This window comes from Arachis ipaensis, chromosome B1 (genome assembly GCF_059453495.1).
Source record: "Arachis ipaensis isolate K30076 ecotype BB chromosome B1, ASM5945349v1, whole genome shotgun sequence".
In the NCBI taxonomy this organism is placed as follows: domain Eukaryota; kingdom Viridiplantae; phylum Streptophyta; class Magnoliopsida; order Fabales; family Fabaceae; genus Arachis; species Arachis ipaensis.
In genome coordinates this window covers 142,259,073-142,273,287 of record NC_142436.1, presented here as the reverse complement: position 1 = coordinate 142,273,287, position 14,215 = coordinate 142,259,073, and the positions used below count along the sequence as shown (strand labels likewise).

The following is a 14,215-nucleotide window of genomic DNA, read 5'->3' as shown; positions in this document are numbered from 1 at the left end:
AGAATTGAAGTAGGACTCTGACTTGGATGTATATAATAAGGACGGTTTGGATTTTGAGAAGGATTTAAAGTGTTGTCATCCATTACGAGAACTTTCTTGGTTTTGGCATATATGGATGAAAAGGAATAACAAAATTTTTAGAAGTTAAGAAGCAGGAATAACGGAAGTTATCAATAGGTCGTTTATGAGTTACAAAGAATAGATTAGAATTGATCCTAACGGTTGTTGATGTAATGCTGAAAATGACCATGTGTTAAATTGTTATACTTGCTATTAAATTTTTTTTATTCTGTTGCTCTACTTTATTGTGTTTGAGTTCTTTTACTTCAAAAAAAAATTTCACTATTAATGGGTATTAACAAAGTTCTGAGTGTTTTGATACCATAACAAAAAAATAGAAATAGGATTCAAAAAAATAAAAAATATATATTGAAATTGTTATTTTTATTTTTTTTTTTGAAAGCAAAGCTCAACACAACAAGGTGGAGCAACCAGGAACATAAATAATAAAACTAAAGACTAAACGGTGCAACAGCCACTCGAACCGATCACCAATCATCTCCGGCAAAGCCATCAACAACAAAAAAGATCCACATAACTTCATTCATTAGCGCTATGGAAGGTCATGTTTATAATTTCTTCAACGCCTTTGCTAGTATTCTGGAAGATCCTCCTATTTCTTTTCAACTAGATGTTCCAAAGGATCGCACAGAAACACCTCAACCGCTGCCTTTGATTCGCCTTACTCCGCGGTTCCTCTGTCCAGCTTAAAAAGTGCTCTTTCATCGAACCCGGAAAAGACCAATGTCGGCCAAAAGCTAATATCCAAGCATTCCACACCTGCCACGCAAAAGTACAGCCTAGAAACAAGTGATATACATTTTCCACATCATTATTACATAACACACACATATTATCTTCCTGAGTCATGATACCAAAACGGCTTAGCCTCTCCTTTGTATTCACTTGGTCTATCAGCACAAACCAAGCAAATAGCTCCACTCTTGGTGGAACCAAACCTTTCCAAATACTCCTAGTAAAGCTGAAACTGGTTATCTCCTCTAGTAGCGTTTCCTCCTGCCATACCTGCACAAACGATTTAGTTGAAAAAACACATTGCCCATCATATTTCCACACCACTCTATCCTCTCTACTTTGTACAAGTCTCACATGTTTCAAAACCTCATGCAATTGGTTCAGAAGTTCTAATTCCCATTGGAAAAGCTCACGCCTCCATTAGAAATTCCAAATCCACTCTAACTCATCCCAAAAACCACAAGCCCCAATAACAGAACCCTCTTGGTTTGAAACAGAGAAGAGCCTCGGAAATTGATCTTTAAGAGCCCCACCAAGGAGCCACACATCCTCCCAGAACCGAGTCATCTGCCCATCACCTACCTCCATTGACAAGCCAGTGAGCAACTTATCCCTAAGTTGTTCGTTCGTGACATTTACTTGGCATATATCCTTTCACGGGCCCCTCTAGTGGGTAATATTTGAGTTGAGAGCAGTGTATTTGAGTTCAGATTATGGCACGAACACACTACCTTCTTCCACAGTGGGCACTCCTCCTTAGCAAAACGCTACCACCACTTAAATAACAAAGCAGTGTTCTGAATCAGAGCATCCCCAACACCCAAACCACCTAACTTCTTAGGAGCTTGCACCACTTCCCATCTTACCAGAGCAATACCATTCCCACCGTCTTCCTTACTCCACAGGAATCGTCTTTGCAATGATATTAGAAATTGTTATTTTTATATAATACAAAAATTATTCTATTTATAAAAATATTATCAATTAAACTAAAAAATATTTATTTATTAACTATTAAGTCTCAACTACTCAAAAAAAAAAAAAAAGTATGTGCTAAAACAAAATGTGATAAAAATGAAAAAAATTTTGGTCATATATTTTGAAATTTTTTTTGTCATTTGATTGTGCTTTGCCTGATAATTCATTTAATACCTTCTACGGTTTCTCTTTTAGCATAATGGCTCCTATACCAAAAAAATTTAACAAAAAGTCACCATATTTTAGCAAATCGTGTATGGCACTCCAAAATAAAATAAAAAAATCATTTTTTATCTTTACTTAAAACAAATATATATATGAAATAAATCTCTAGCCTAGGCCTTCCTTTTTTTTCTTGAAAAAATAACTACAGTATGTACGGGTGAAACACGATCCCAATTCGCAATGCACATAATTGAAGTAATTTTGTTAAAATGAAAAGTTACATCTTAATCAAAAGGGGTTACTAGAACTTCTAAAAATAATTCTAAATATGTAAATTGAGCCTAACACTTAAGCATATATTTTAGTTCAAGAGTAATCTTTTAATCTTCTTAAGAGCATTCATAGCGTCTTTCATTCTTGTCCTTTTACCCGGAGACTCAGCTGAGTAATTCAGAGCTAAAGTCATTATAGACAACAAGCAGTCCTGTTTAGTAACTGTTTCTCCTTCTTCCACCAATAATTTTGCATCAATGATATCAAGTAGTGAATCAGGGCATGACATTTTCACCCACTCTTTGATGCTAAACTCTCCCACAAACATTTCGTCAGTGGGTTTTTTCTGTGTGAAGGTCTCCATAAGTAAAATTCCATAGCTATACACATCACCTTGCCTAGACACTCTTCCCTCAAGTCCATATTCTGCAAAATAAGAAGAAAAACAACAAAGTGGAAAACAAAACAAATTTTATTAGATTCATAGCTGATTGCTATCAAGGTTTATTACATAAAGCATAAGATTAAATAAGAAACTCACCAGGGGCCATATAGCCTATTGTGGCTAGATTCATGGTTTGAGTGATGGAGTCATCCCCACTCAGCAATTTTGCAATGCCAAAATCAGTCACGTGGGCAACCATGTCTTCATCTAGTAATATGTTGCTGGGTTTCAAATCACAGTGTATAATTGGTACAGAACCACCATTATGCAGGTAATTCATTGCTTCTGCAACATCTATCATTATGTTTAGCCTCTGGATCATACTCAAGCCATGGTATTCCGAGTGTAGCCACCTCTCTAAACTCCCATTAGGCATGTAGCTTAGGATCAATGCCTTGAAGTCCATGTTGCTGCAGCTGCTAATGATTTTGGTTAAGTTTCGATGGCGGACACTGCGCAATATCTCACATTCAGCATCGAAACTCCTGAATGCTCCTTCTAGTCCCAGATTAAACACTTTCACTGCAACATTTGTCCCATCTGAGAGTACTCCTTTATACACTCTTCCAAAACTCCCTACACCAAGCAAGTTGCCATCATTGAACCTATCTGTTGCTTGCTGAATTTCATAGTATGATATTCTTCTCCATCTTGCTCCCGATTGATTCATCTCTGAATTGTTGACCACCTTGTGCTTCCGGAATTTTAGGATGCAAAGGAATGCCACAAGAAGGGTGGCAACTATTGCCGCAGGTAAAATATATGTCAACACAATATGTGCATTCCATTTTCGGGATTTTTCAATTTTACATTCCGAAAAATGGAAACGTGGAGCACCACATAATCCTTTATTCCCCATGAACGACTGAGCTGAGAAGTTTGCAAAAGGTCCCCCATCAGGGATTTTTCCTTTTAACTTATTGTGAGAAACATTGAAATATTTCAGATACACAAGTGCCTCCAATGTTTTGGGAATGACACCAGACAAGTTATTTTCTGATAAATCAAGTTGTTCCAAACTTACCATACGACCAAATGATTCTGGGATGGGCCCTTCAAATTTGTTTCTTGCTAAGGTAAGAAGAGCCAAATTCATAAGATTGCTGAGGCTTCTTGGGATGCTACCTGAAAATTGATTTCCTGATAAATACATCCAACTTATGGCTTTTAGATTTCCACTCTCTAATGGGAGATATCCACTTAAATTATTGGAAGATAAGTCTAAAAGCAATAAATTGGACAGCTCCCACAAGGTGGAAGGTATTGAGTTGAATTCATTTGAAGAAAGCCAAAGCCATCTCAATGAGGTAAGATTGCTTAAGCAAGAAGGTATAGGGCCAGAGAACTTGTTGCTTTTAACGGCAAATGAATCCAAGCTCGTTAATTGACACAATTGATTCGGAACAAATCCTTCCAGTTGGTTGTCATGTAAATAGAAGCCTTGTAGCTTTATTAATTTCCCTATGCTAGTAGGAAAGGTTCCAACAAAATTATTAGTACCAAGGTCAAGTTTTATCAAGCTGCTCAAGTTGCCAATACTTGCTGGAATGGTGCCTCTCATTGAACAACCCCTAAGATTCAAGTCAACCAGAGAAGTAGAAAGGTTTCCTACCGATATTGGAAGAATGGAATCCAATGGATTTCCAGAAAATGTCAACTCTTTGAGAAATCTACAATTTGTCAAAGAATTTATAATGCTTAGCTCTGAATCGGATGAATCACTTGTCAAATTATTTTTACCAAGATTGAGCAGCTGGAGACTTCTTAAGCTGCCAAAAATGTCTGGAATGTATCCAGAAAATGAATTGAAAGCCAAATCTATGGTATTAAGCATAGTGGCATTGCACAAGGAGCCTGGGATTCTTCCACTGAGATAATTACTACCCATGTACAGCCCAACAAGTTTTGGAAGCATGGAGCCTAGGCTTGCTGGCAGGCTGCCTGATAAACGATTTCCAGTAACACTAATTACCCGTAGGGTAGAAATATTATAGATTGATGGCGGAATGTAGCCACTCACATTGGCGAAAGGAAGACTCAGAATCTCTAAACTACGTAGATTACCAATCTCATATGGTATTGCACCTGCCACAACATTCGAACAATGTGATACGTTAAATTGTATAAACAATGATAACGTTAATCAAACTCAATTCGCAGAGTCATATTGGGATAACATACGATACCTCTGAAATTGTTATAGCCAAGATAGATCTCTTTGAGGTTTGTCAAATTCTCGATGGCAGATGGTATGTTTCCACCGAAGGTGTTGTAGGATAAGGATAAAGATTGCAGTTGCTTGCAATCGAACAAACTGCGTGGAAGTTCACCGGATAAGGAATTATTAGTCACGTAAAGCCCTTTCAAGTTTGGAAGATGGTGGAAGATGCGCTCCGGCAGTTGTCCGGATAGGTTGTTGTAGTTGAGTTCAATAACCTGCAGTAACGAACTGTTGATGATAGCTGAAGGGATAGCTCCTGAAATTTGGTTGTGAGAAAGAAACACATATTGCAAAGAATGAGACAAGAAAATGTTGGAAGGTAAGGGACCCCAAAACTGGTTATCAGAAAGTACAAGATATTGCAGGGAAGTCATGTTGAACAGAAAGTGTGGGACTGTGCCAGAGAAACTGTTCCCTCTCAGTAACAGGTATTTTAGTTTGGGTAGAGACTCAAACCAGGACGGGATGCTTCCTGTGAATTTGTTGAATCTGAGGTTGATGATCCTCAGTCTACGTAATCCAGCTAGATCAGCAGGTAGAGTACCATGGAAGCTATTGTTGGGAAGATGCAGGTGAGAAAGGAATGACAGGTTTCCAAGATGCGGAGGGATGGTGGCATCAAGAGCCATGTATGAGAGATTCAAGGCAGTTACTCTGCGGTGGGAAGAGCCGCAGGTGACGCCAATCCAGTTGCAAACAGAGGTACTGCTAGACCAGTTGCTTGCGAGCACATTGTTGGGATCCAAGGAGTTAAAATGGTCCCTCATGGCAACCAAGGCCGATTCATCGCTAGCCATGTTCAGCCTTGCAGCTGATACCACCGCCACGTGCCAATGCAGCAATGACAACAGGGTCGGATATAAGAGGGACTTCATTTTCATTGCACCTTATCTTCTGCTTCAATGCAACATTTTGCGTTGTATATATATGTGTGTGGAGAGAGAGAGAGAAGAGATTCCTTTCCATTGTTCGTCGATCTTCCTTTGTACTCCAAGTGGCAGCTGAACCTGAGTTCGCAGCATCAGCCAATTACCAGGAGAATTAAAATCGTGATTAGCAACAGTGCTTAACGATCTAAGACTACTTTAAGTCGTTGGCCCAACTTACACTTAAAAAGACACCACGAGTTTTGATTAATTTAGAATAAAATCAAACTTGATTATTCTAAATCCGTTTCCTAGGAAGATTCGTCTCCATATTCCATTAAAATCTCTTCCTCTTCGATCTTGTCACCTTCCAAAGTATCTTTGCTAACAAACTTGTCAACCGTTGCTCATGTGGCTTCCGCGCAGTAATCAATGCGTAAGACACAAGAATCCACATCACATTGGTTTCATCAAATATACAAATACAAATACCCTTTGTTGATTATATGAACATCTACAAACTCATCATCTTCTTTGTTTTACACCATCAGAAACCACCATGATATCATCCTTAAAGTACACAGCACCCTCACCCCTCGCCGGCTCTGCTGCATTCTCCTGCAGAAAGCGTGTTCCTGTTCCAAGGCTACCACCCTCTATTCAAAATCTTCAACAAAGCACTGCACTACCCTCTTTCTCTTCCCATAAACCACTTTACATTATTCCATGCACTCAGAACCTCACATTGTCAACTAAACCTAGAAGGAAGGTTGCAGGGTGTCATGCCTATGAGGCAGATAAGTCACAGCCACAAGCAGCAGAGACATCAGAGGCAGCTCAGAAGCTCAAGATTGGTTTGTATTTCGCTACATGGTGGGCACTCAACGTCGTCTTCAACATATACAACAAGAAGGTTCTCAATGCTTTTCCATACCCCTGGCTCACTTCCACTCTCTGTCCCTCGCCGCCGGCTCTCTTATCATGTTCATCTCCTGGGCCACAAGGCTCGCTCATGTCCCTAAAGTTAACATGGATTTCTGGAAGGCCTTGTTCCCTGTAAGAAAATTTTAGTTTATAATCCACTTTTTGTTTCCCTTCTATGGCTTTGTTACTAATTCTGTGTCTGTGTCTGCAGGTTGCAGTAGCACACACCATTGGACATGTTGCAGCTACTGTGAGTATGTCTAAAGTTGCAGTGTCATTTACTCATCACATCAAGAGTGGAGAACCGGCTTTCAGCGTCCTAGTATCGAGGTTCTTGCTCGGCAAATCGTTCCCTATACCGGTTTACTTATCACTGGTGCCAATTATTGGAGGTTGTGCTCTTGCTGCTGTGACCGAACTCAATTATAATATGATCGGTAAGGCCATTTACTGTATAGCAAGGTTGATTAAATTCTCATCAAGATCAAGTAGTAGTCTAAGTAGAAGTAGAACTCTTTTTTGGTTGATTGTGTTTTGCAGGGTTTGTGGGGGCTATGATATCAAACTTGGCATTTGTGTTTAGGAACATATTCTCAAAGAAGGGAATGAAGGGCATGTCTGTTAGTGGATTGAACTATTGTGCTTGCCTTTCCATATTGTCTCTATTGATTCTCATACCTTTTGCCATTCTTGTGGAGGGTCCTAAGATGTGGGCTGTTGGCTGGCAAACTGCCCTCTCTCAGATTGGTCCAAATTTTGTTTGGTAATCACTAATCAATCCTCTTTTCTTATTACTATCAAACATTAAACTGATCAATTTTCTTTGTCAAAAATACTAGGACATTTCGGCTGTAACTTTTTTCAGGTGGGTAGTTGCTCAGAGTGTGTTCTACCACTTGTGTAATCAAGTCTCTTGCATGTCTCTTGATCAAATATCTCCCTTGACATTTAGCATAGGGAACACAATGAAGAGAATTTCAGTAATTTTCTCTTCCACACGCCAATTCATCCCACCAATGCAGTTGCTGCTGCGATTGCAATTCTTGGCACCTTCCTTTATTCACAGGTGCATTCTTATTTCCTCTATTTTTAGTTTGTCTTTGCTATGTACTACTTGAATATTCAGAGACACACTGAAATCAAACCCATGATTGAGAAATTTTTCATATTGCACACAACACAGGAAAACCATATATAGTCACTGTCAATTTTATCTATGCCGGCCAAGTAAAATGGATAAAATGGAACGGTTTAATGTCTAATGAGTGATCAACTAGGGTCACACTATTAATTTGTAAATGTAACACAACAACTGAGAGCTTTTATGTTATTTCTTTGAACAGGCAAAACAGTGAGGCCTAATTCAGAAGCTAAGTTAAGTGAATGCTTATTCAGGGATGGAGCTAGAACTATGAGCCTGTCAGTGATAGTGAGAACAGTTGATGTTACTAATCATGTTTTGATCTTTGTCATTGTAGACGAAATTTTCGTTTCTTTCGTGTAATCTAAGGCTGAGAAGAATTTACTTTGATTCAATAAGGACTAAGAACGAACTCTGGAATGTGAGTACACTAATGAGGATTTCTATAGCCCAAAATTAGTTACACTTACCAAAAAAGAAGAGGATTTGTTGGATTAGATCTCACTAACTATTTGTGAGTAGGTCTAATAAGCTAATTATTGCAGTTGTGCCTGTATAAAAAGTTTGCTTGCTGTGTGTATATTCAATCATATAGAACAATTATTTCTTTAAAGTACTATAAAAATATGTCTCTATCTCTAGTTCTCTATAGTATTACCTCAATGACTATCAAAGAATACAAAACATCCTAAAATTAAATATCCTTTCGTTTTTTTAAGTTTGAGTAATTTCTAGTTCCATTTTTTTTTTTTTGTGGAACTAATGAATTTGCAGTCTCACCCAATGACAGCATTTGAGGATAGTTCAACATTGTGCAAATGTCTTAATTACAAAAAACTAAGCTTTCAAGTTTGGAAAGATCTTGTAAAGAACCCAAGAATACCTCCAAGGATTGCAATGCAAGCTCTTATTTCCCAAAAAGCAAAAATCCCATCAAGTCTTTTTGCAATTAATGGAAGTCGCATAATGCAAGAATAATACCTGATTATGAGGCTCGGCTCCAGTCATAACAGTTGGCATCACAACAGTTGGCACAATTTCATCCCACCACAAACGACCAAATGTCTGTGTTTTGTTCCAAAACAGGTAATTTGAGAACTCTTATATATCAGAAACTTAAGAAAACTCAAGTTCTTATTATTAAAGAGTTCTTATTATTGACAATGCAGCCACTGAAATACAATGAAATGGATATTACAAAATCTATTGATGCCATGATCTAATTTCTCTGCAGGTCCATAACCATTTACAGTAGGATCATTCATGATTCCCAAAGAGTTGTTCACTTCAGGAGTTTCCTCCTCCAGGGGTTGTGTGGAGTCATTTGTGTATTTGCTAGGAAGAATTTTCTCATTGTATGAACCTGGAATTGCATTTCCAGAAGCAACAATGGAAGAATAAAGGCAGTTGCATGGCTGATACATGATGCAGATTGCAAAGATTCACAAGGATCATCATTAGACAAATAGGATTCAGTACCGCTGACACTCTTAGTTCTCCATGGTCCAGTGTTGGATTCAAGCCCCTGAGACTTTTCACTGCTAGGAGCAACGAAATCAGGAACTGTTGAGATTGACCTCTGAATGGTTGATGTTGTATTAGGAAGAGGCAGACTGTTAAGCGGAATTTATGGGAAGAGATTCCTTCATCAGCAAGAAAAGATGTCTCCAAAGCCAGATGGTAAGCTGCAAAAACTGCATACTGAACCACATGCTTTACCTCCTTCAATTCTTCCTCATCAGCACCTTTAAGTAAAATCTGTTCAACGATGTCAAAATTAGAAAAATATTAATGTGTAGTTGGTAGTAATGACAATTAAGTTATATTTTTTCCTTAAGAAAGACACATGCCTTGTGGTTGCTAGTGCACACACATTTTACATGATTTGTAATTTACAAGTTAAAGTCTCCAGAACATTTTTTTTATAATAATAAAATAATAACAATAAAATTTCTATAAAATAAGATTAGATTAGATTAGAACTGTGCAACCCAATGGCTTTGGGCAGCGGTCAAAAAACATAAATGTTTTCATTGGTTTTTTACTACCTTGAGCAGCAGCACTGCTCAGATTTTCAACATGAAAAGCTTCACAGTAACCCAACTTTGGTGATGAAAGATGATCAATTGAAGGCACATTTTGAGTGCCTGTACTCAAGAGCCCCTCCAAGGATCAACAAGCAAGGTTTATCAACTTTTGATGTCATGCGACGATGAGCCACATTCTTCTTACAAACAACTCCTTTAACAACCCTATTGTAGAAAAGAAAACCTGATAAGTATGACAACATAGAAATCACGTGCAGAAAATCAGATAAATTATAGCATTTACCTTTCAATGCGGCTGCCACAAGCAATGCACTTGACTTTCACATTACCAGCTGGGTCCATCCCTCCACTTTTGCTAGTATCTGGCTTCAATAAAGTAGCAGCTTCCCACGAGAGAGATGTGATTATTTCCATCCAAACGTTTTCATCATTGTCTTCAACAGGTAGGTTTTCGACCTGTAACAGCTGAGCCACCAATGCCCTAAAATGTCCATCTACTGCATTCTTCATGACCTTCTTCTGCTCCTCACTTGTCCTATCCTTGTGGCGATGCTCTCCACTTCCAAAACTGTTTGAATTGCGCAGATATCCCCAGTCATCAATGGCATTCCCATTCCCGTCATTATCTTCATCATCTTCATCAATAAAAAAAGTTTCTCGCTCGTCTTCTGCATCTTCTGGTACAGGAGGGAGCCAGAGAAGTCCATTATTTTCAAAATCAACAGGTTCAGCATCAACATCTTCTGAAACATATAGTGAGGAAGGTGCTTCATTTTCATATATATAAGGTTCATCCTCACTCTTCCCAACTGCTGTGTTTCTTTCTAAACCCTGTGTGTCGAATCCGTTCTCTGAAGTGAGATTTGCATTACCGTTATCTGCATCAGGATGCACTTTCTGCGAGCCATCAGTGTTGCTTATTCCTTCGAACTCAGCCTGTCCATAGTAGATATTCACCTGAGGATAATGTCTCATCTCGGAGTCTAACTGATATACACCATACTCATCCTCATCATCACTCCTGAAAAAACCGCATACAAGCCACAATATAATCTATTACAAAAAGCAGCAGTCCTAATTAGCTATAAACACATAGTTATTACACACTATTTTTTAATTTGTCATAGACACATGAAGAATATGATTGGCTAAATACTATATATATAAAATATAACACTACATGGAACACGCCTAACTAAACAAATATATCAATGCTTTTGATGAACACAAGAAACAGAAAATACCTGTTCATAGGGAATTCGAATTGCTTTTGTAATGGATCCCCTATGTCTCCTGCAAGATCATTCCTCCCCCCTAATGGAGGTGATAAACCTTCCCTATCAGTGTTGTTTCCACTCATAGGAGACTGATGCAAGTTCAGACACGGACCCTGTTGCATTTGTTGATAAGGCCCGGCTGAATAAGGCATGGAGGAAAGAGTAATGTTAGTACTTAGTACTGTCAGCAGTGACACATGTTTTACTTCAATTAAGTTTGAAAACTTATTCTCAAAGTTCTTAAGTTTTGAAATTAAATTTGATAGGTAACATCAATCAACTCGAGAAAATTCTTATTTTAAAGAGTAAAGTATGTTTTTGTCCCCAACGTTTGGATAAGTTCTAAAATTGTCCCTAACGTTTAAATCGTCTTTTTTAAGTTTCTAACGTTTTAAAATTGGCTCATTGTTGTCGTTAATAGAATTGACGAGAGGACAAAATTGAGACGATTTTAAAACATTAGGGATTTAAATAGGACGAAAACGTTAAGGATAAAAACCATACATAGAAATAAATTTTAATTTTATTCTTTAATAATATCAATTTTTTACAATGCATAGTTATTCAATTATTCTTTTATTTTATTTTTAATCACATTATTTTTTTAAGTAAATTTATTTTTTGTTAAGAACAAAATTAAAAAATTAATTAAATAATTATTTGTCGTAAAAAAATCAAAATTATTGAAGAAAAGATTAAAATTTATTAAAAAGTTAAAAAAATCTTTTTTTCAATAATTTCAATAATTTTAATTTTTAATAAATTTTAATTTTTTCTATAATAATTCTAATTTATTTACATCAAATAATTATTTAATTTATTTTTAGAAAAGTATAGGAACCAAGGCTGCATTTGTTTATAGAGACAGAACACTGAGACAGGGACACTGAGACACAAAATCGTGTTTGGCAGAGGAGACATGGACAGAAACAATGTGTCCAGAGACACTGAATTAGTATATTTTGTGTCCATCCTGACAGGAAGGACACAGAGACACTAACAAGAGACACAACTTGTTTTTTATTTTTTCTTTCATTATTCTTGTTAATTTTTTATTGTTATATTTTTCATCTCAAATTTTTTGAATGAAAAAAAATGAGAATAAATTAAATTTTCATAATTTGTTCTAATTTATCACCAAACAGAATACAAGAACACAAAATTTTGTGTCTCTGTCCATCAGTGTCTTGTCCTATTCTATTCTTAGAAACAAACGCAGCCCAAGTGTCTAATCAGCCAAAAAGTGAACAACTCAATTAATTATAATTATTAATAATTAATTTTAAAATTTTAAATTCAAAATTTTAAAAATTTCAAACTCATTAAGTAAACGTAATCAAAACTTATAAAAACCTTACTCTTTTCTTCCACATTAACCTACCTACCTCTAAAAATGTCCACAAAAAATTTTGTCCACTCAATTCCAATCCAAATGCTATCTCATTCACTTGCTCCTGAGAGAGTGTTCCACCACTCCCGAAACATATATACAACATAGATTTTGATGGCTGATGGTTCAACCATGCAACACATTCATGAATCTTCTCATCTTGGTTTTGGTTGGGTTGAGCAACGATGGGTCCAACCGAAAAAATAGAACGAGAAGGATGAGAACCCTTGTGTAAAGCTCTCATGGCCTCTGGTTCTAAATCATTGAAGGTATTCACTATGATACCATCAACCAAGGAGGCTTTCTGGCACACACTGAGAAATAGTGTGTAGATTTCACCTGATCGACAAAACAGAATCAGATCTGGAAGGTCATTCACCTTGAAAGAAGCATAATCACAACCAGGAACGGCCATTGTTCGTTCCAAGTCAAAAAACTCGGGTTCGGATTCGAATTCGGAGAAGAAGCTTTCATCAAACTTTGGAAAGGAAAGAACGAAGGAGAGGAAGGTTTTTATAGGCACAAGTCTTCGAATCGGTCAAATCGCGATTTTATCGCATCCAATCGGTCTTTTCCTTGCACTTGGTTCAGCTTCAAGAATAAGGAATGAGTGGTGGAACACGAGTTGTTCTTGAACAATTACAGAAATATAAAAAAAATATTTATTTAATATGAAAAAAACATCCTAATGCTTAACAAAATAAATATTCAGTTATATTTTATACAAGTGTAATAACCCGTGCCATGCACGTGATGAGATTGAAATTATAATTTTAAGCTGTTGTGTTAAAATTAATTTTAATTATAATAATTTAATTAATAAAAAAAATAACTTGTATGCATTGTTTTTCTTTTCTTAATGTAGTGTTAATTGTATTAACTATAGAATAGATATTTAATCTATATTTTTCAATAAATCAGACATATATACTCAATATGATTATAAATAATCTAGTAATACTTAAATTCACCAACAAAGTTTTATATGTTGTTTTGTTTTGAAGTAAGAACATATCAAAATCAGCTCAAAATGAAGAACAAATTAATAGAGAATCCTAATGTAGAAAAATTCCACTTGATTCTTCAATCAAAAAATTTGAGAAGACATATAAACTAATACAGAAGCACAAAATCAACCAATATCTTTTTAATATCTTTGTAAATGCTAATAGCTTTTATAAAAGTTTATTAACCAAAACATTATATACCTTTCTAAAATAATCCAAAACATATTATTTTATATTAATTAAAGATATTTTTCTAAAATAAATTTTATTACTCTAATTATCATGTGCATTTAATTTTAATTTAACACTAGAATAAATTTATTTGAGAAAAAAAGAGTTATGTATAATTTTCAGAAATTATAATAATTTTTTTATTTATATATACATATATATTAATTTTGTTAAATAATATATATATATATATATATATATATATATATTACGATAGTTTTTTTAATATATATACATATATATAAATAATTCTAATAATTACCCGTGTAAAATAAGTTCTTTATAAAAAATAATATGTAAGTCGTCTTGAAGAATTGTCTTTGAGATAATTATATACCTTCATTCATGTAGGTATATTAATTTTAATAAATTAATATACCTTTCTAAAACTGGGTTCATGTAGGTAAGATCGACTTACATATTACATATTATA

At 35.8% G+C, this 14,215-nt stretch overlaps 3 protein-coding genes and 1 pseudogene across 3 annotated transcripts; 1 reads left to right on the top strand and 3 right to left on the bottom strand.

Annotated features, from left to right (window-relative positions):
* Positions 1–2,304: 2,304 nt before the first annotated feature.
* LOC107613613 (uncharacterized) lies at positions 2,305–6,001 on the bottom strand. The gene is made up of 3 exons (XM_088501998.1): positions 4,864–6,001; positions 2,774–4,762; positions 2,305–2,658 (listed from the first exon to the last, which is right to left on the bottom strand). Exons 1-3 carry the CDS (start codon positions 5,777–5,779, stop codon positions 2,321–2,323), a joined length of 3,243 nt encoding a protein of 1,080 aa, XP_088358124.1. The 5' UTR covers positions 5,780–6,001; the 3' UTR covers positions 2,305–2,320.
* Positions 6,002–6,204: 203 nt separating this feature from the next.
* On the top strand, positions 6,205–8,043 carry LOC107637375 (glucose-6-phosphate/phosphate translocator 1, chloroplastic-like; annotated as a pseudogene).
* A 567-nt stretch (positions 8,044–8,610) lies between these two features.
* On the bottom strand, positions 8,611–11,342 carry LOC107637385 (1-phosphatidylinositol-3-phosphate 5-kinase FAB1B-like). The gene is made up of 4 exons (XM_088501999.1): positions 11,122–11,342; positions 10,161–10,898; positions 9,878–10,081; positions 8,611–9,587 (listed from the first exon to the last, which is right to left on the bottom strand). The coding sequence occupies exons 1-3, from the start codon at positions 11,304–11,306 to the stop codon at positions 9,952–9,954; spliced, it is 1,053 nt and encodes a 350-aa protein (XP_088358125.1). The 5' UTR covers positions 11,307–11,342; the 3' UTR covers positions 8,611–9,587; positions 9,878–9,951.
* A 1,155-nt stretch (positions 11,343–12,497) lies between these two features.
* LOC148578685 (anthocyanidin 5,3-O-glucosyltransferase-like) lies at positions 12,498–12,959 on the bottom strand. The gene has a single exon (XM_088503148.1). It carries the CDS (start codon positions 12,957–12,959, stop codon positions 12,498–12,500), a length of 462 nt encoding a protein of 153 aa, XP_088359274.1.
* Between the last annotated feature and the right edge of the window lie 1,256 nt (positions 12,960–14,215).